The sequence below is a fragment of the Leucoraja erinacea genome, chromosome 6, assembly GCF_028641065.1.
Source record: "Leucoraja erinacea ecotype New England chromosome 6, Leri_hhj_1, whole genome shotgun sequence".
Classification (NCBI taxonomy): Eukaryota; Metazoa; Chordata; class Chondrichthyes; order Rajiformes; family Rajidae; genus Leucoraja; species Leucoraja erinaceus.
In genome coordinates this window covers 69,204,780-69,224,411 of record NC_073382.1, presented here as the reverse complement: position 1 = coordinate 69,224,411, position 19,632 = coordinate 69,204,780, and the positions used below count along the sequence as shown (strand labels likewise).

Sequence of the window (19,632 nt, the reverse complement as noted above, 5' to 3'; positions counted from 1 at the left end):
CTTTACCTCCCCCCTCGACTCCGTTCAAGGACCCAAGCAATCGTTCCAGGTGCGACAGAGGTTTACCTGCATCTCTTCCAACCTCATCTATTGCGTCTGCTGCTCTAGATGTCAGCAGATCTCGGGCACTTTCCCTTGCAACCGCAAGAGATGCAACACTTGTCCCTTTACCTCCCCCCTCGACTCCGTTCAAGGACCCAAGCAATCGTTCCAGGTGCGACAGAGGTTTACCTGCATCTCTTCCAACCTCATCTATTGCGTCTGCTGCTCTAGATGTCAGCAGATCTATATCGGTGAGACCAAACGGAGGTTGGGCGATCATTTCGCCGAACACCTCCGCTCGGTCCGCAATAACCAAGCTGACCTCCCGGTGGCTCAGCACTTCAACTCCCCCTCCCACTCCGTCTCTGACCTCCCTGTCCTGGGTCTCCTCCATGGCCACAGCGAGCAGCACCGGAAATTGGAGGAACAGCAACTCGTATTCCGTTTGGGGAGTCTGCATCCTGGGGGCATGAACATCGAATTCTCCCAATTTTGTTAGTCCTTGCTGTCTCCTCCCCTTCCTCAGTCCCCCTGCTGTCTCCTCCCATCCCCCAGTCTTCGGGCTCCTCCTCTTTCCTTTCTTGTCCCCGCCCACCCCCGCCCCCGATCAGTTTGAAGAAGGGTTTTGGCCCGAAACGTTGCCTGTTTCCTTCGCTCCGTAGATGCTGCTGCACCTGCTGAGTTTCTCCAGCTTTTTGTGTACCTTCGATTCTCCTGCAGTTCCTTCTTAAACACCGAATTGTCTTACCTTGTGGACGTCCTAATGGGTTGTCCGTAGCTTGACGTCAACTAGGTGGTAGGTTGTTGTAGACATTGTCGTAAGGGGGTCCAGTCACCGGTTTTTCGGCGACCTGCTACAACTATGACCGTTGCTGGCAGTCGCCAAAAAAATAGCCTTAGTAGGACAGGTCCATTACTGTGCACTTCAAAATTATATATGCAGTCTGCTCATAATTCAGTTAATTTAAAATGGAGCAATTCGAATATGTTTTCAGTTCATTTGCTACTTGCCGTTAAAATGTTTCTGCTTATTTCGAGTTTCCAAATAATCTGTATTTAAGGAGAGGCACTGCTCGTAAAGATGCTGCCTCAGTGTCAGCGACAAGGGTTCGATCCTGACCCTCGGGTCTTTGTGTGAAATTTGGACATTCTCCCTGTGTACTAGGTACTCTGTTTTCTTCCCATGTTCCAAAAGATGTGCAGGTTTGTTGGATCATTAGCCTATGTAAGTTGCCCCCATTGTGTAGGGAGTGGAAGTGAAAGTGAGTTAATATAGAAACTAGTGTTAATGCGTGATTGATGGTCAGCGTGGACAGTGAGCCAAAGGGGCTCTGTGTTGTATCTTTCGATCAATCAAATGGTATGAAACTACCTTTGAGCTGACAGGAATAGAGTTATATCTTGCAGTATCCTATGCTCAGAATGATCTGATCCTTTAAACATCATGCATGACGACTTATTATAAAATGCTTCCTCCTTTTACCAGTGGAGGAATTATCCAGTTGACCGAGTTCCCATCTAGAGCAGTTGCATATGATTTTCTTTTGACTTTGAAATTGTCGGATGTCTTTCACTCTTTAGTATCTCTAGAACAATTAATTGCTTTAGAAATTAAGTTTAAAATATGTGGGGCCATATATTAAGCCATTCTGTTTCTCTTAATAGGAGTGTCGCATAGCACATCCAGTAGTGAAATGCACATATTGCAGAACTGAATTCCAACAAGAAAGGTACAGTAGTTACGTTGAGCTTTTATTTAGTTCTGTGATCTTTTTGAAATGGTAAATATTTCTAAATTATGGGTTTCTTATTTTATGCAGCAAAACCAACACAATATGCAAGAAATGTGCACAGAATGTGAAGCAATTTGGAACAGTAAGTGGACATGTTATTAGATAACTCGGCTACTAACATTTTGATACTGGTATAGTTATGAATATTTTAGCACTGGTGGTAAATTTTGTTCATAAATTTATATGAATTATTATGCTAATTTTCAAAATTCAGGTTTGAAAAAGTAACTTTGTTCGGTAGTGATTGGAATAATATATGAAAATTGTCAAAACCATACAACACAAAGTGCTTGCACTTACACTGGCAGTCCAGATATTTAAATTTATTTTGATTTTTTTTCCCTTCAGGTCCTTTCTTATATTGACTTTGTTCTGTATGCCCTTCAAGGTCAGCCTGTTGGACCATTCTTAAGACTGAGCCTAAAGGGAACAAAACCTGACAGTTTCCCATGTAATAAAATTGGCATTGCAAAAATTATTTGCAAATCATTAATTATGGATTATAACAATTTCCAAATATTGAAATTGACTCTGAGCCTCAATTTGTTAGACTATTCTATTTTGGGCAATATATTTTAGTGTGAAAATGTTCCAACTTTTCCTTTCCCTGCAGCAATTCATTCTACTCGATTGCTAGGCACAATTTTCAGCAGGAAACTAGACCTTGTTTTCCACACAACTGATGGTGGGACAATTTATGGTCTTCCAACTCCAGATAACACATGCCAAGTCTGAACTCATTTGTAGGTAGTTATGCTATTACTCAATAGTTGCATTCCAAAAAAAAACTTGTGTTCTAGAAAACCGCAATAGAAAAAATTGTGTCAATGGGGAAAATGTAGTTGGAACAATGCTTCCAGCCTTCAATCAGGATTTTTAAAACTAAGGAGCTTTTTAGCTGCCTTGAGATTGTATTCATTACTCAAAGCTAAAAATACTTAAGGTTGTATGTTATATAATTTAATATACCAATAGTATAGTATCATTGAATAATTCTCAATCGAAACAATTACTTTTCAATTTCAATAGCCTCCTGCAGTGAAACTGAGAGAATGTATTCTTAAGAAACAATTGTGTTTGACTACTGTGGAAAGGTTATATAGAAAATAATTTCCCCCCAGAATGTATTTTGAACAAGACAGTTTTTTTTCTGCTTGCCAATTTCCAAAGTAATTTTAAATAGTTCTCTTGTTGTCAATCAAAAGCGCATTATAACCTTTTTGGCCTGTGTAATATAAATAATGCTCCCTAATTCAACAGTCGTATTATTTCCAGTGTTGGGTATGGAAACATGCCATACAGCAGAACTACCTGTAAAGCTCTAATGATGTGATGCCTTTTAGCTCTGCAGGAACTGAAATGACATCTTGTGCTATTTGAATGCCCTTTTCACCTTTTCTAAATTAGAATTTAAATACAATTATTGATGTCCAAAGATATTTTACAATTTTTACCTATTTAAAAATAATCAAACACAAGCTGTTTTTGATTTTGGTTATTTTGCAAAATAATTTATCATTTGTTTATGCAATATTATTAAAAAATTCTATGATATCGAAGAAATCTTCATTTTCTGTGAATCTCAAGAACCGTAGAAATATTTCAGAGAGAAATGAATAGGACTGATCATTGGGAGATTGCTCTCTTTGGCCCCTGTGATATGACTACTAAAAAAATATTTTTTTGATGGTATTTTACACAGTACTTAAGAAGTACAGGATTTTGTTGAATTATCAGCATTTCTGTCTAAACTGACATTTGATTTTTTTTTATATGCCTGCAGCCCAAGCCCTGTCAATATTGTAACATTATAGCAGCCTTCATTGGCACTAAGTGTCAACGTTGCACAAATTCTGAAAAGAAGTATGGGCCTCCACAGACTTGTGAACAGTGCAAACAGCAGTGTGCCTTTGATCGAAAAGATGAGAGTCGGCGAAAGGTAACGGAAGTGAGCAAAATTTATTTTTGTACCTTTAGCTTAAACCTATCTGATAAATGTTAAGATGTTTTTTAAATTACAAATATGAAAATCATATTAAACTGCAGAGATTGATTTATATATTATTTCATAGGGTGTGTACATCACTGGCAATAGCAACATTTGGGATTGGTTTATTACTGTTGCTATCAGGGTGGCACAGTGGCTTAGCGGTGGAGTTGCTGCCTTACAGCGCCAGAGACCCGGGTTCGATCCTGATTATGGGTGCTACCTGTATGGAGTTTGTACATTCTCCCTGTTACCTTTATAGCATGTGTTCTCTCCGGGTACTCCGGTTCCTACCACGCTCCAAAGATGTACAGGTTTGTAGGTTATTTGGCTTCTGTAAAATTGTAAATTGTCCCTAGTGTGTAGGATAGTGCCAGTGCATGGGGTGATTGCTATTCAGTGCGGACTCGGTGGGCCGAAGAGCTTGTCTCCACGCTGCAACTCTGCAAACTATTGAGATAAAGTGAAAATCTTTGTTTTCCCTGCAGATTTGGTAGTACAAAACAGAAAGTAAACGGAGTACAGTGCTACATCTAGAAGGAAAGCACAGATTAAAAATAAGTACAAGAGCTATAGTTAAGTAGATTGGAAGATCAGGAATATCTCTTGCATTTGAGAGGTCTATTCAAGAGTCTGGCCCAGGTGCCCTCATTATCGAGATGTTCCAGGGATAAGTGTGGGATTAGAGAGATGGCGTGCACTGGATCAAGGCTATCAGGGAGGTTGGAATTGCCTCTCGAAGCAGTTCACAATGGAGGATGTAAGAGCCGCTGAACGGTAAGGCATGCTACTTTGTTTCTCGATGGCATTGGGATAATAGTGGTAGTCTTAAACTGGAGGGGAACCTCGGATTGGAATGAAAAGAGGTTAAAGATATCCATAAATACTGCTGACAGTTGGTTTACTTAGGTTCTGAGTATATGGGGTTTTTTGCGGGTTCACTCTCTGGCTTATCTAATGTCTGACGGTGTCCAAATTACAGGCGCATGATTACAGGTACAGGTCACCGGATGATGTCATACCACTGATCTTCTGTTCGAAATGAGGTCAATAGGAAGGGATATGTTGTTGCTGAACTTTGCTTTGTGGCCCATTATAGCATGCAAACCGTGCCACAATTGTGTGGTTCGTCTGGGACTCCAGCTTGATCTGGAATTGTCTATTGGTATCACTGATGGCTTTGTGGAGATTGTTCCTAGATTTCATGTACAGATCTGGATCACCGGACTTGAACACCTCAGATGTAGATAGACACAAAGTGTTGGAGTAAGTCAGAAAGGTCCTGATCGCATTACCTATCCTTTTTCTCCAGATATGCTGCCTGACCTGCTGTTACTCCAGCACTTTGTGCCTATCTTTGGTAGTTCTTTGTTTCTACCTCAAATTTAGTCTCCACTAGGGATCAGACCTCACGGTTCATCCCTTGGTTTCCGGTTGGGGAACACTCAGCAGAGCTGCCAAGTAGTACGGATTTTCCGTATTTTGTACTGAAATGCAATACGAATACTGATGTTATGAAGGCCAGCATGCCATTTGCTTTCTATGTTTTGATTTGTGGGTGGGAAACATTGTTTTAGCATAAGAAAAGGGTCTGCGTCTACTAAAATGATACAACTATTTGCACATCCATCTGAAACTGGTTGCAAAATTTACAAAAACTGCACATCCATCTGAAACTGGTTGCAAAATAAAACAATAAATTGTGCAGTATATATTATGCTAGATTAAAGCAATGGAGAACTGCACTTCATTCAAGAAATTGCAGCTTCTAAAATGACAACATGTACATCACATAAAATATTTTCTCACCCCATTTGCCAAGTTTTGAATTTGTTTGTTTTATAAAGGTTGATGGGAAATTGTTGTGTTGGCTCTGTACACTTTCCTACAAGCGTGTTCTGCAGAAAACAAAAGAACAGAGGAAAAACTTAGGTTCACACTCCTCGTCATCTTCAGCTTCACTGCCTGAGAAAGACCTCTCAAAACATCACCACAGTAGTAGTCGTCACAAGTGAGTGCTATTCATGATTTTAAAATGATATGTATGTTACATCATAATGCTTCTGCACGTCCACATTATTACTTTACATTCTTTTAGTTGCTCTCTTGAAATTTTGTCCTGTGACATAACATTTGGTGTACACCATATAATGGATTTAAAAAAAAACTCTGATTAAGAATTGTGATCGAGTGGTTTAAACACTAATGCACTACTATATTTTCTGTCTGGGTTTTCCTTTTCAACAGAGGTCTTTGTGAGCTTCCCTGTGCATTGTCTGTTTGACAGTGTACAGTACTTGCAAACTAAATATGGCACAAGTGTTTGAGGGTCCTCCCACATAACACTACCTTGCGTTTGCACGTGCATTTTAATTTCTAGCTCATCTTCTTTCTAGACATTAGCAGTCTGAAATTTTGAATCCTACCTGAGCCTCTAAATTGCAGGGAAAGGTTCAAATAATTGTCTGTCTTGTGGACAAAGACGGTCAAATTATGCAAGAGTGATATTGACATTTTATTAATAGTGGTAATTTATACATATTTGTTAATGGATTCAATTTAGGCAGCTGGGAGGGGTTCAACGAAGGACATAACTTAAGCTGTATAACTATTAGAACATAGAAAATTACAGCACAGGATCAGGCCTTTGGGCTCCCATTGTCAGTGCAAATTATAATGCTAAGATAATCATCTGCCTGCCATATTGTTCCATTCCCAGCAAATCCACGTGACTATCTAAAAATCTCTTAAATGCCACTATCTTACCTGCCTCCGCCATTAACCCTGGCAGCATGTTCCTGACACTCACCATCCACCGTGTAAAAAAACTTGCACAACACATCTCCTTTAAATTTTGCCACTCCTACCTTAAAGCTGTCCTCCAGCCTTTGACATTTACACCCAGGAATTTCACTGGCCTTCAGCCAGAATAGTGCCCTTCCACCACAACACGGCTCTATGAGTAAATGCATATCACCAAGCCACTGTGAATCATCCCCCCCACCCATCTTAATTATGGATCAGCCTACCACAGGGGGCGTCATCAAATGGCGTAGTCAAATCCATGCAGTCACCATCCACTGCCCTACCCTCATTGATCATCTTCGTCACCACCTCAAAAACTCCCATTAAGTTAGTAAGATGTGACTTGCTGTGTACAAAGTATGCTGACTATCCCTAATTAGGCAATTCCCTTCAAAATGGGAGTAAATCCTATCCTGCAGAATCCATTCCAATAGATTCTGTAACCCACTGGCCTTATAACTCTTCTCCTGGCCTCCAGAATAGACATCCAGGACAGAGTGGAAATAATGTGTTAATAGTATGCAAATATACCTGAATTTGGTTACTTCATTGGAATAAGCGAAAGGCTTCTTTCAAAAAGTAAAAAACTTCATTCTGCCAGACTGACCATCCTTCAGCCAATTCGGTCTGCCACTCTGAACTGAATGATTCAAACCAAATTATGTAAAAACCTAATAAAAGCTTAACTCCTAGCAAGCCAGGGAGTATCTGTGAAGAGAGAAGCAGTTAATGCTTTAGGTTATGGGTCTCCAAACTATGGCCCATGGGCCACACGTGGCCCGCCACGAAATTTTATCCGGCCCGCAGCAAACTGAACACGTTTCGTGCATAGGGCTATTTAATGAGTTCTATGGTAGCGGGTTCGGTGCTAGCGAGATAAAACAGCGCCCCACTTGCCCCGCCCCTCCCGTTTTTACTTGAGTAGCGTCAAAATCGTTTTCTCCTCTCTCTAGGACCCAACAGCTCCCCGGGTAAGTTTCCTTTTCTCTTCCCCCCCCCCCCCGGGCCAGGCCATAACTGGCGCTGTGTCTCCCCACTCCCGGACTTACCCGGCGCGGCCTTTCCCCGCAGCATCTGCAACCCAGGGGCGGGGAGACACCGGGCCTGGTACCCTCGGCCTCTCCCTCGGCTCCAGGGATGCTCGCCCCCCCCACACAACATCATCTTCGCCCTGCTGGAATAGAAGGGGCCCCCCGGTAGTTTACATCGAGACAGATATTGAGATAGAGAGAGAGTGGGGGCAGAGAGAGAGGGGGGGGGGGGGGCAGAGAGAGAGAGACATTAAATTTATAAAACTGACATTTCTTTATTTTTTTCTACGGCCTGCAAAAATGTGCCAAATATATAATGTGGACCTTATACTGAAAAGTTTAGAGGCCCTTGCTTTAGGTGGATGAGCTTCCTTCAGAGTTGGGAAAAGTTAAACATGAAACATTTTTTTAAGTTGCTGAGATAATAAATGGAAGATCTGTGGTAGAATGGAGTCTGGGAGACATTGAATACCGTGTAATAGTGCTGGTAAATGGGGGTGGTAAAGTCCCTTGGAAAAGGACAATCTGGTCAACATGATTTCTACACATCACTAAGAATTTTCTGGAAAAATGAACAAAGTCTTGACCCTTTTTCTTTCAGAATCAGTAGCCTAAGTCCAGAGCAGCAGCATGGAGTTTGGAAAATGAGGTAACTAGCTGTATTTAAAAACAAAATAATTTCTTATCACAATTTTTCATTTGTTTTTTTAATTTGTACCAATAGGAACATTTGAACTGCTTTATCATTTGTACCACCAGTTGATAAGCAGTATAGCACATTGGGTAGCATAGCACAAGAAAGTTTTATTTCCATTTTTAAAATACTGCATTGTATGAATGCCAGATAATTGGGATGAAATTATCTTTTGTCTCTTAGCTGTAAGGATCTTGATTGAAATCACGTGAGTGCTCCACCTTTGCATGCACCTGTTAATAATTTAATTTATTTGCTAGTCCTTGGTTTATTAAGTGGCAAAATTAAACAATGCATTCCTATTGTAATGGATGTTGATATAATAAATGCAATTTAAATGGATTGTTAGGCTAGTGCTTCAGGAATTTGCTTTGTTCAATTTAACTTGAGGGAATTTGTCCCTCACCATGTTCAAAGCAGTACTTAAAAACATGTACTGATATAATACCTTGAACATGGTAAAAGATTTAACCAACACAATATGATCAAGTCGAACAGCACAGAAACAAGCCCTTTGGCCCACAGTCCACACAAGTCCCCACTTGTATTAATCCAACAATGCTGAACAGCGTAAGGAGATAAACAAAATGTTGGTTGAAGTGTTTGTTTAAGCAGCGTCTTAAAAGCGTAGAGTTTTTGGGGTAGAAATTCTTAGGTTGTCATCGAGGCAAACACAGGCATAGTTGTCAATGGTGGACTAACTCATGATATAGAAGAGGATATGGAGTTGTGCAGCAAGCTCAAAGTTGTAGCTTAGAGCTGGAACAAGGCAGATCTAGGAGGGATTTGAAAACAAATGTCCTGGGTAAACCATTCAGTACTAGTTGAAAAATAACTAGTAGTTTCAGATGAGTTTGTGTATGAAGAATAGAAGTTAGAAAACAGACCAAGAAATCATGGGACAGAAGACGTGAGCGGCGGACTGGCCTGTGATGCGAATAGGGCTGTTGAGCCAAAACCAAAAAGGCCTAAGGCAGGCAAGGCCATTGTAGTGGGAGACTCCATCGTAAGAGGTACGGACAGGGGTTTCTGCGGCAACAGACGGGATGCGAGGATGGTGTGCTGCCTTCCCGGTGCCAGGATCCAGGATGTCACGGACAGAGTGCAGAAAATCCTCAAGGGCGAAGGTGAACATCCGGAAGTGGTAGTGCATGTCGGCACAAACGATGTCGGAAAGAAGGGGATGAATATTCTGCAACGTGACTTTAGAGAGCTCGGAAAAATGTTGAAAAGCAGGACCTCCAGGGTTGTTATCTCCGGTTTGCTTCCAGTTCCCCGTGCTGGCGAGAGCAGGAACAGGGAGATACGGGACCTGAACGTGTGGCTGAGGATCTGGTGCACGGGGCAGGGATTTAGATTCTTAGATCACTGGGATCTGTTTTGGGGTAAGGGGGAACTGTACAAAAGGGACGGATTGCATCTTAACAGGTATGGGACCAGCATTCTGGCAGGCAGGTTTGCCACTGCTACACGGGTGGCTTTAAACTGAATAAGGGGGGTGGGGTGTTGAATGGGACAGTGGAGGATGGAGTTAAAGGGAAAGGGTTTCTTAAATGTGTGAGCGTAGAGACCGAAGGGTGTAAAATGAGGGTAGAAGAAATAGGTAGCAAGGTGAAAAGTAAAAGTGGCAGGCAGACAAAACCAGGGCAAAAATCAAAAAGGGCCACTTTTCAACATAATTGTGTAAGGGGTAAGAGTGTTGTAAAAACAAGCCTGAAGGCTTTGTGTCTCAATGCAAGGAGCATTCGTAATAAGGTGGATGAGTTGAATGTGCAGATAGCTATTAATGACTATGATATAGTTGGGATCACGGAGACATGGCTCCAGGGTGACCAAGGCTGGGAGCTGAACATCCAGGGATATTCAATATTCAGGAGGGATAGACAGAAAGGAAAAGGAGGTGGGGTAGCGTTACTGATTAGAGAGGGGATTAATGCAATGGAAAGGAAGGACATTAGTTTGGAGGATGTGGAATCGGTATGGGTAGAGCTGCACAACACTAAGGGGCAGAAAACGCTGGTGGGTGTTGTGTACAGGCCACCTAACAGTAGTAGTGAAGTTGGAGATGGTATCAAACAGGAAATTAGAAATGCGTGCGACAAAGGCAAAACGATTATAATGGGTGACTTCAATCTACATATAGATTGGGTGAATCAAATTGGCAGGGGTGCTGAGGAAGAGGATTTCTTGGAATGTATGCGGGATAGTTATCTAAATCAACATGTAGAGGAACCAACGAGAGAGCAGGCTATTTTAGACTGGGTATTGAGTAATGAGGAAGGGTTAGTTAGCAATCTTGTTGTACGTGCCCCCTTGGGCAAGAGTGACCATAATATGGTTGAGTTCTTCATTAGGATGGAGAGTGACATTGTTAATTCAGAAACAATGGTTCTGAACTTAAAGAAAGGTAACTTTGAGGGTATGAGATGTGAATTGGCCAAGATTGACTGGCAATTAATTCTAAAAGGGTTGACGGTGGATATGCAATGGAAGACATTTAAATACTGCATGGATGAACTACAAAAATTGTTCATCCCAGTTTGGCAAAAGAATAAATCAGGGAAGGTAGTACATCCATGGATAACAAGGGAAATCAGGGATAGTATCAAAGCGAAGGATGATGCGTACAAATTAGCCAGAAAAAGCAGCATACCGGAGGACTGGGAGAAATTCAAAGACCAGCAGAGGAGGACAAAGGGCTTAATTAGGAATGGAAAAATAGATTATGAAAGAAAACTGGCAGGGAACATAAAAACTGACTGCAAAAGTTTTTATAGATATGTGAAAAGAAAGAGATTAGTTAAAACAAATGTAGGTCCCTTGCAGTCAGAAACAGGGGAGTTGATCATGGGGAACAAGGATATGGCGGACCAATTGAATAACTACTTTGGTTCCGTCTTCACTAAGGAAGACATAAATAATTTGCCGGAAATAGCAGGGGAGTTGGAGGAGCAATTGAGTGAAATCCAGGTTAGCCGGGAAGTGGTGTTGGGTAAATTGAATGGATTAAAGGCCGATAAATCCCCAGGGCCAGATAGGCTGCATCCCAGAGTACTTAAGGAAGTAGCTCCAGAAATAGTGGATGCATTAGTAATAATCTTTCAAAACTCTTTAGATTCTGGAGTAGTTCCTGAAGATTGGCGGGTAGCAAACGTAACCCCACTTTTTAAGAAGGGAGGGAGAGAGAAAATGGGGAATTACAGACCAGTTAGTCTAACATCGGTAGTGGGGAAACTGCTAGAGTCAGTTATTAAAGATGGGATAGCAGCACATTTGGAAAGTGGTGAAATCATTGGACAAAGTCAGCATGGATTTACGAAAAGGTAAATCATGTCTGACGAATCTTATAGAATTTTTCGAGGATGTAACTAGTAGCGTGGATAGGGGAGAACCAGTGGATGTGGTGTATCTGGACTTCCAGAAGGCTTTCGACAAGGTCCCACATAAAAAATTAGTATACAAACTTAAAGCACAAGACATTGGGGGTTCAGTATTGATGTGGATAGAGAACTGGCTGGCAAACAGGAAGCAAAGAGTAGGAGTAAACGTGTCCTTTTCACAATGGCAGGCAGTGACTAGTGGGGTACCCCAAGGCTCAGTACTGGGACCCCAGCTATTTACAATATATATTAATGATCTGGATGAGGGAATTGAAGGCAATATCTCCAAGTTTGCGGATGACACTAAGCTGGGGGGCAGTGTTAGCTGTGAGGAGGATGCTAGGAGACTGCAGGGTGACTTTGATAGGCTGGGTGAGTGAGCAAATGTTTGGCAGATGCAGTATAATGTGGATAAATGTGAGGTTATCCATTTTGGTGGCAAAAACAGGAAAGCAGACTATTATCTAAATGGTGGCCGATTGGGAAAGGGGGAGATGCAGCAAGACCTGGGTGTCATGGTACACCAGTCATTGAAGGTAGGCATGCAGGTGCAGCAGGCAGTAAAGAAAGCGAATGGTATGTTAGCTTTCATTGCAAAAGGATTTGAGTATAGGAGCAGAGAGGTTCTACTGCAGTTGTACAGGGTCTTGGTGAGACCACACCTGGAGTATTGCGTACAGTTTTGGTCTCCAAATCTGAGGAAGGACATTATTGCCATAGAGGGAGTGCAGAGACGGTTCACCAGACTGATTCCTGGGATGTCAGGACTGTCTTATGATGAAAGACTGGATAGACTTGGTTTATACTCTCTAGAATTTAGAAGATTGAGAGGGGATCTTATAGAAACTTACAAAATTCTTAAGGGGTTGGACAGGCTAGATGCAGGAAGATTGTTCCCGATGTTAGGGAAGTCCAGGACAAGGGGTCACAGCTTAAGGATAAAGGGGAAATCCTTTAAAACCGAGATGAGAAGAACTTTTTTCACGCAGAGAGTGGTGAATCTCTGGAACTCTCTGCCACAGAGGGTAGTTGAGGCCACTTCATTGGCTATATTTAAGAGGGAGTTAGATGTGGCCCTTGTGGCTAAGGGGATCAGTGGGTATGGAGAGAAGGCAGGTACGGGATACTGAGTTGGATGATCAGCCATGATCATATTGAATGGCGGTGCAGGCTCGAAGGGCCGAATGGCCTACTCCTGCACCTAATTTCTATGTTTCTATGTATGTTTCTATCATTGGAATAGATGAGTGATTATCTCAGCTGTAGATGGTCAGGCGGGGTTGAGATTTGCAATGTTTTCAGGTAGAAATAGATCATCTTGGTGTTGGGGATGACATGGTATCCTTAGCTGAGGTTAACAAAGCAAAAATAATTAAGTTTTGTCTGTGAAATATTTAATTGAGCTACAATTTTAGTTCAGGTTGGGATATTAAGAATTGTTATGTTATTAAACTTCAATTTTTATTGAGTACTATTGAGTATCTTAGTGTTTAACAAGCCTGCATAATATTCCTATATTATACGTGTCCTGTTTAAATATAGTTAATTACTTTAAATAACAGCAGGAAATGAGTGTGCACATTGATCGGCACACTAAAAATGGCATCAGCAAGATTTCAACCACTTTCTGTTTGGTTGCATTTCATTTGAATGACTTTCAGTTTTGCTTGAATGGAATCCCTCGGTGATTTGGATGTTTTAATATATTACTTTGGAGTCAAGCAGCATTGTTTTATGGGCTGTTTGTGAATGGATGAATGTACTTCAGAAGGACTTTTGTTTAGCCTGAAATTAATAGGGTTAGATTTAAATTAATTTCCTTTTTACAATAGTACCCGCCTGAATACTTGCTGTTCAGTTTTTTACTGTGAAGCTCATTTTTAAAGATCTTACCCACCGACATAGTGACTTGAGTATTTGTGGCAACATGAATATTTTTTTTTTAAAACAGCAACTGCTGTGAAACGCTGTTCAAAGAGTGAGAAGCAGCATTGCCTTCAGTAAATGGCACAGTGGCACCAAAGATATTTGACTTAAGACATAAACTGCGATCCATGTGCAGTGCCCCCCATAATGTTTGGGACAAAGACCCATCATTTATTTATTTGCCTCTGTACTCCCCAATTTGAGATTTGTAATTTTAAAAAATCATATGTGGTTAAAGTGCACGTTGTCAGATTTTAATAAAGGCCATTTTTACACATTTTGGTTTCACCATGTAGAAATTACAGCAGTGCTTATACGTAGTTCTCCCCCCCCCCCCACCACCATTTCAGGGCACCATATTGTTTGGGACACACCAATGTCATGTAAATGAAAGTATTCATGTTTAGTATTTTGTTGCATACCCTTTGCATGCAATGACTGTTTGAAGCCTGCGATTCATGGACATCACCAGTTGCTGGGTGTCTTCCCTGGTGATACTCTAACAGGCCTGTATTGCAGCCGTCTTTAGCTTATGTTTGTTTTGAGGGCTAGTCCCCTTCAGTTTTCCCTTCGGCATATAAAAGACATGCTCAATTGGGTTCGGATCGTTGACCATTTTTGTGCTTTGAAGAAACTCCTTTATAGCTTTAGCAGTATGTTTGGGATCATTGTCTTGCTGTAGAATGAACCGCCGGCCAATGAGTTTTGAGGCATTTGTTTGAACTTGAGCAGATAGGATTGTCTATACACTTCAGAATTAATTATGCTACTACCATCAGCAGTTGTATCATCAATGAAGATAAGTGAGCCAGTACCTTCAGCAGCCATACATTACCAGGCCATAACACCCCCACCACCGTGTTTCTTTGGATCTTGGGCAGTTCCTTCTCTCCTACATACTTTGCTCTTGCCATCACTCTGATATAAGTTGATCTTTGTCTCATCTGTTTTCAAGACCTTTTTCCAGATCTGTGATTGCTCGTTTAAGTACTTCTTGGCAAACTAACCTGGCCATCCTATTTTTGCGGCTAACCAGTGGTTCGCATCTTGCAGTGTAGCCTCTATTTCTGTTCATGTAGTCTTCTGCGGACAGTAGGCCCCCTCAGTCATGACTGACCATGGGTGATGCATCCTAGTTGTTGGCTGCTTGCTCCAAACCTCGGCAAGAGCGGCGTCGCTTGTGGCGGAAGTGACAGTCTCTGTCGAAAAGGTCACATTTGTGTGTGGTCTCTGGTTTGTTGAAGTTGCTGCGCTCCTTTCTGGTTGGTTCAAGGTACCTCTCCACCTTGTGCGGTCAGATGCAATGCCCTCCAAGGACTCCACATCAATGTTGAGCGCCTTCATATCTCTATTGCAGACATCCTTGTAACGTAGCTGGGGGCGGCCGATCGTTCTCCTCCCATGTCAGCTCTCCATAGAGGATGTCTTTTGAAATATGGCCATTCTCCATGCGGTGGACATGGCCCAGCCACCACAGTCTGCGCTGCCTGAGTAGAGTGTACATATTGGGAAGGCCGTCGTGAGACAGGATTTTGGCGTTGACGCTCTGTCTTGCCAGGATGTGCCCAGGATACGGCGGATGCTTCTAAGGTGGAAGGTGTTAAGTCTTCTCTCCTGTCTGGCATATGTAGTCCATGTCTCACTGCTGTACCCGTTGTATGGAGCCGAGTCACCTACAGCAGGCACTTGAGAGCACTGGAACAATACCATCAAAGATCCTTGCCAAAGATTCTGAGGATCAGGTGGGAGGACAAACACACAAGCATTTTGGAGGAAGCTAACATGACCAGCATCACCACCACAATAATGCAGCACCAACTTCGATGGACTGGCCATGTCACCGTATGTCCAACATACGTCTCCCTAAACAGATCCTGTACTCTCAACTGAAGGAAGGCCGGCGAACCCCCGGCGGTCCAAAGAAATGCTTCAAGGACAACATCATGAACAGTCTAAAGAAATTCCACATCACATCGAGCAACTGGGAGCACATTGCACTGGACAAGAGCTCCTGGAGGAAATCCATGCAGGAAGGAGCTGCACGTCATGAAACGGAACTACGCCGTGTCGCAGATACAAAGCGACAGCACTGTAAGGAGAGAGAGAGAATGGGGCTCGACGACTACCAACCACCGCCAGTCTCCACTGCCCACGTTGCACCAAGGTGTGTGGATCGCGGATCGGCCTCTACAGACCCACAAGTAGGCGACCCTATGGAGAGGGGAGGATAGTCGTACTCGTTTCGAGTGACCACCGATGATGATGAATTTCTACATGGTGAAACAAATCTATAAAAATGGCTTTTAATAAAATCTGATAATGTGCACTTTAACCACATGTGATTTTTTTTTCCATTACAAATCTCAAATTATGGAGTACAGAGGTAAATAAATAAATGATGGGTCTTTGTCCCAAACATTATGGAGGGCACTGTAAGTATACATCCAGAATTGCTCTCTGATCTCTGCAGAAATATAAAGGAAGATATCGACATTAGTTGATATCTGAGTTGGTCCTTGTTTCAATGTTTTATGCTTTTAGAGCTGCTAGTAATCAACTGCTTGGGTTCAGCCATGACAATAAAAACAAGAAGAGTTGGTTAAAGGCAGCTTTTAGAATTGTTTGTCTGTACAGAGTTTGTACGTTCTCCCCGTGACCTGCGTGAGTTTTGTCCAAGATCTTCGGTTTCCTCCCCCACTTCAAGGACATGCAGGTTTGTAGGTTAATTGGCTTGGGAAATGTAAAATTTGTCCCTAGTGGGTGTAGGATGGTGTTAATGTGCGGGGATTGCTGGTCGGCGCGGACCCGGTGGGCCGAAGGACCTGTTTCCGTGTTGTAAACTAAACTAAATGCTTCTGATTTTAATGTACTGTACTAGCAATTTCATATTTTCACTCAAGAAGACAGAGATTAAACGTGTATTGTGGAGGATTATAAAATATACTTAAGTAATATTTTGTTGGTAGCTCGTAATTGAACCAATTGTCCAACTGATAACTGAATTGGTATATCCTGCTGATTGTTCCATGCCATCACAAGTACCTTTTACCTTGTAAGATGCTCGAAGACCACTTTCCTTCCAATTCAAATATTCTATAATCACCTTCACCAATGTTGGTGCAAGAACCTTGGCACTCCATATTCCATTCTTCCCTTAACAACAATGCCATTCCACATGAACACATTTCATCTATTTGGTTTTTTTTGTGTTTTTCTGAAGTTTCGTGAGGAATAACTGTGTTCCTCAGTCCTTTCTTACTTTGTCCTATTAAATAACCCACTCAATTTCTTTGGAATACTTTTTTAAATTTATAGTCTACATTAATTTTTTCAGACAAACCTACAGCACTCAATTTGCAGATCACCACATTTTAACCATTAAATAAAATGATGAAAAACTGGACATACTGCAGAGCAGTAATATTCACTTCAGCATCTGCTATCTCATTTGATATCCTCATAGATTCTACATAAAATTATACAATCTGTTCAACTGATTTAACTTTTTATTTCACAGTTCCCACTTTATATTACCACAAAATATAAAATCCAGTAAGAAATATCTATTTCTTCCCATAGCCATTTGATATCTCCTGTTTTTAAATTCATTTTCTTATTCTCCAGTATCTTAAAATATACTGTTGATATTGCATTATTACAGTTCCTTATCAAATATAAGAAATATGTGTAACTGTGTTCATGATCAAAGAATCCGATGCTGAAACCAGCACTAATACTCCCAGTGTTATTCAGCAATGTCAACGTGTAGCACAATTCACCTCTTGTAAAGTGTTCAACTTACAGTAGGTTTACACTGTTGATACTTACAGGTTGAATATCTTGTGATACTTCAAGTACATTTAGTACATTATCGATAAAGGTTGACTGAAGTTTGTTAACCTGACTGCTCCCATGCCTTCTAAACATCTACTCTACACCAACAAGTTACTTGACTGGAATGTAATTTCTGTCACTTTTGATATATGTGAAAATTATTGTTTTTCTTTGGCAAACATCGTGTGGAGACTGACAAATCATGATTTCCTGATTATGATGGGATTCAGAGACTGATGTAGGGAATCCTCGTCGATCTAATTATTCAATTAATATTAGTTAGCAGTGAGAAACAAATCCTACCTTTGTAAAGTGTGGAAGTAAACACAAAGAACATTGAAATCTAAATCTGATTTGGACTTTCAAAACAAAAGTACACGATATCCTTAGTATTGTTGATGTGATAAATTAATATGTGGATGTTATTGAGATAGGGTATGGCTAATGGCTATGCTGATCCTTGGGTTTCAGTAATCTCAGCCTTACAGTATCTCAGATTAGCTGAGCATTATTTTTCATCTCTATGGTATCAAGGGGAGAGATGGCTACTGGTGCACAGTGTGCCTCTCACCACCCTACATCCATTAGAACACAAACATGCAGTTTGAGGACTTATTATCTTAGGATAAAAACATCTATTAGATAACAGGTACATAACTAACTCTTTCTTCCCAGAACAGAGTGACCTAGGATTTGAATCCCTATTTATACCAGTTGGATTTGAATCATCTTGATTCACAGTCGGTTTTAGATGGGCATCAAAAGGTGAGAGTTTTATTCTGAGTTATAATCTGAGTTGTTAACTCCCTGTTTAACAACTAATGCAGATTTACAGCTGTTCTATGAATGGAACAATAAAATGGAATTACTGAGTCCATTCAATGCTGCAAGAATCCATGTTTTAGTATTGCCTCCTGACACTAATTCTAATTTTCAGCAAACTTTTGTAATATTTAATTTATTGTAGCTCACTGAATCAATATGTCGTTTGTTTCATTGGCTGCATTTTCATGTTTAAGAACAACTGTGATTTTTTAAATATAAAAGCTGTCAATAAATTTAATCTTTTCTATTGGTTACAGCCATAAGTCATCATCCAGTATTCAAAATGAAGCTCCAAAGAAGAAGCCAAAACTTGAAACAAAACCCTCGAATGGAGACAGGTAAGCTATATTGCTGTTGATTCAAATTAAATTTCTGTTACCTTAGTTTATTTGGGGCTATTCATGGGAGAGCTATTCAGCATGTTCAGTAAGTGTGGAAAAGTCATCCCACTCCCTCTCCTCCTCTCGTCCGGCCCTTCCTCGGCCTACTCCTCGTGCCCCCACCACCACACCCTCCTTCACCTGCGCACGTCTTCCTCCCCTCGACTTCGTTGAGCAAGTTCAAACTGATAATCCAACTATAAAGTGATGAAAAGATGTTTACAAATTATGTTTAATTATATATTGTTTTGCTAGCAGCTCATTGACCCAGTCAATGGACTCTGGTGGGACCGACAACTTTGTTATAATCAACCAATTAAAAGAAGAAGTGATGTCTCTGAAAAGGCTTCTGCAGCAAAAAGAACAGACCATCTTGGAAAGAGATAGAAAGGTAAATTAAACATTATAGCTGCAAGAAATGTACTGTAGATCAGAAGGTTCCCACTTCAATTCATGCCAGTGCTGAGTTAATTACTGATGTGGGATGTTGCTTTTACCCCTGACACACCCAGCTACAGTGCCCTCCATAACCTTTGGGACAAAGACGCATCGTTTATTTATTTGTTTCTGTACTCCACAATTTGAGATTTGTAACAGAAAAAAATCACAGGTGGTTAAAGTGCACATTGTCAGATTTTATAAAAGGTCATTTTTATACATTTTGGTTTCACCATGTAGAAATTACAGCTGTGTTTATACATAGTTTCCCCATTTCAGGGCACCATAATGTTTGGGACACAAGGCTTCACAGGTGTTTATACTTGCTCAGGTGTGTTTAATTACCTGCTTAATGCAGGTATAAGAGAGCTCTCAGCATCTAGTCTTTCCTCCAGTCTTTCCATATACTTTTATTGCTGTTTATTAACATGAGGACCAAGGTTTTGCCAATGAAAGTCAAAGAAGCCATTATGAGACTGAGAAACAAGAATAAAACA

At 41.1% G+C, this 19,632-nt stretch overlaps 1 protein-coding gene across 4 annotated transcripts in view; it reads left to right on the top strand.

The window, feature by feature from the left end:
- fam76b (family with sequence similarity 76 member B) overlaps positions 1-19,632 on the top strand; it is a 42,804-nt gene that overhangs the window by 12,710 nt on the left and 10,462 nt on the right. For 2 of the 4 annotated variants that reach the window (XM_055637317.1, XM_055637318.1), the window contains exons 2-8: positions 1,708-1,772; positions 1,863-1,917; positions 3,619-3,783; positions 5,670-5,833; positions 8,260-8,307; positions 18,575-18,655; positions 18,953-19,088. In XM_055637317.1, coding sequence (XP_055493292.1) covers positions 1,708-1,772; positions 1,863-1,917; positions 3,619-3,783; positions 5,670-5,833; positions 8,260-8,307; positions 18,575-18,655; positions 18,953-19,088 — 714 coding nt within the window. The remainder of the gene's footprint in view (positions 1-1,707; positions 1,773-1,862; positions 1,918-3,618; positions 3,784-5,669; positions 5,834-8,259; positions 8,308-18,574; positions 18,656-18,952; positions 19,089-19,632) is intronic. The other 2 variants (XM_055637320.1, XM_055637319.1) reach the window with 2 other exon arrangements.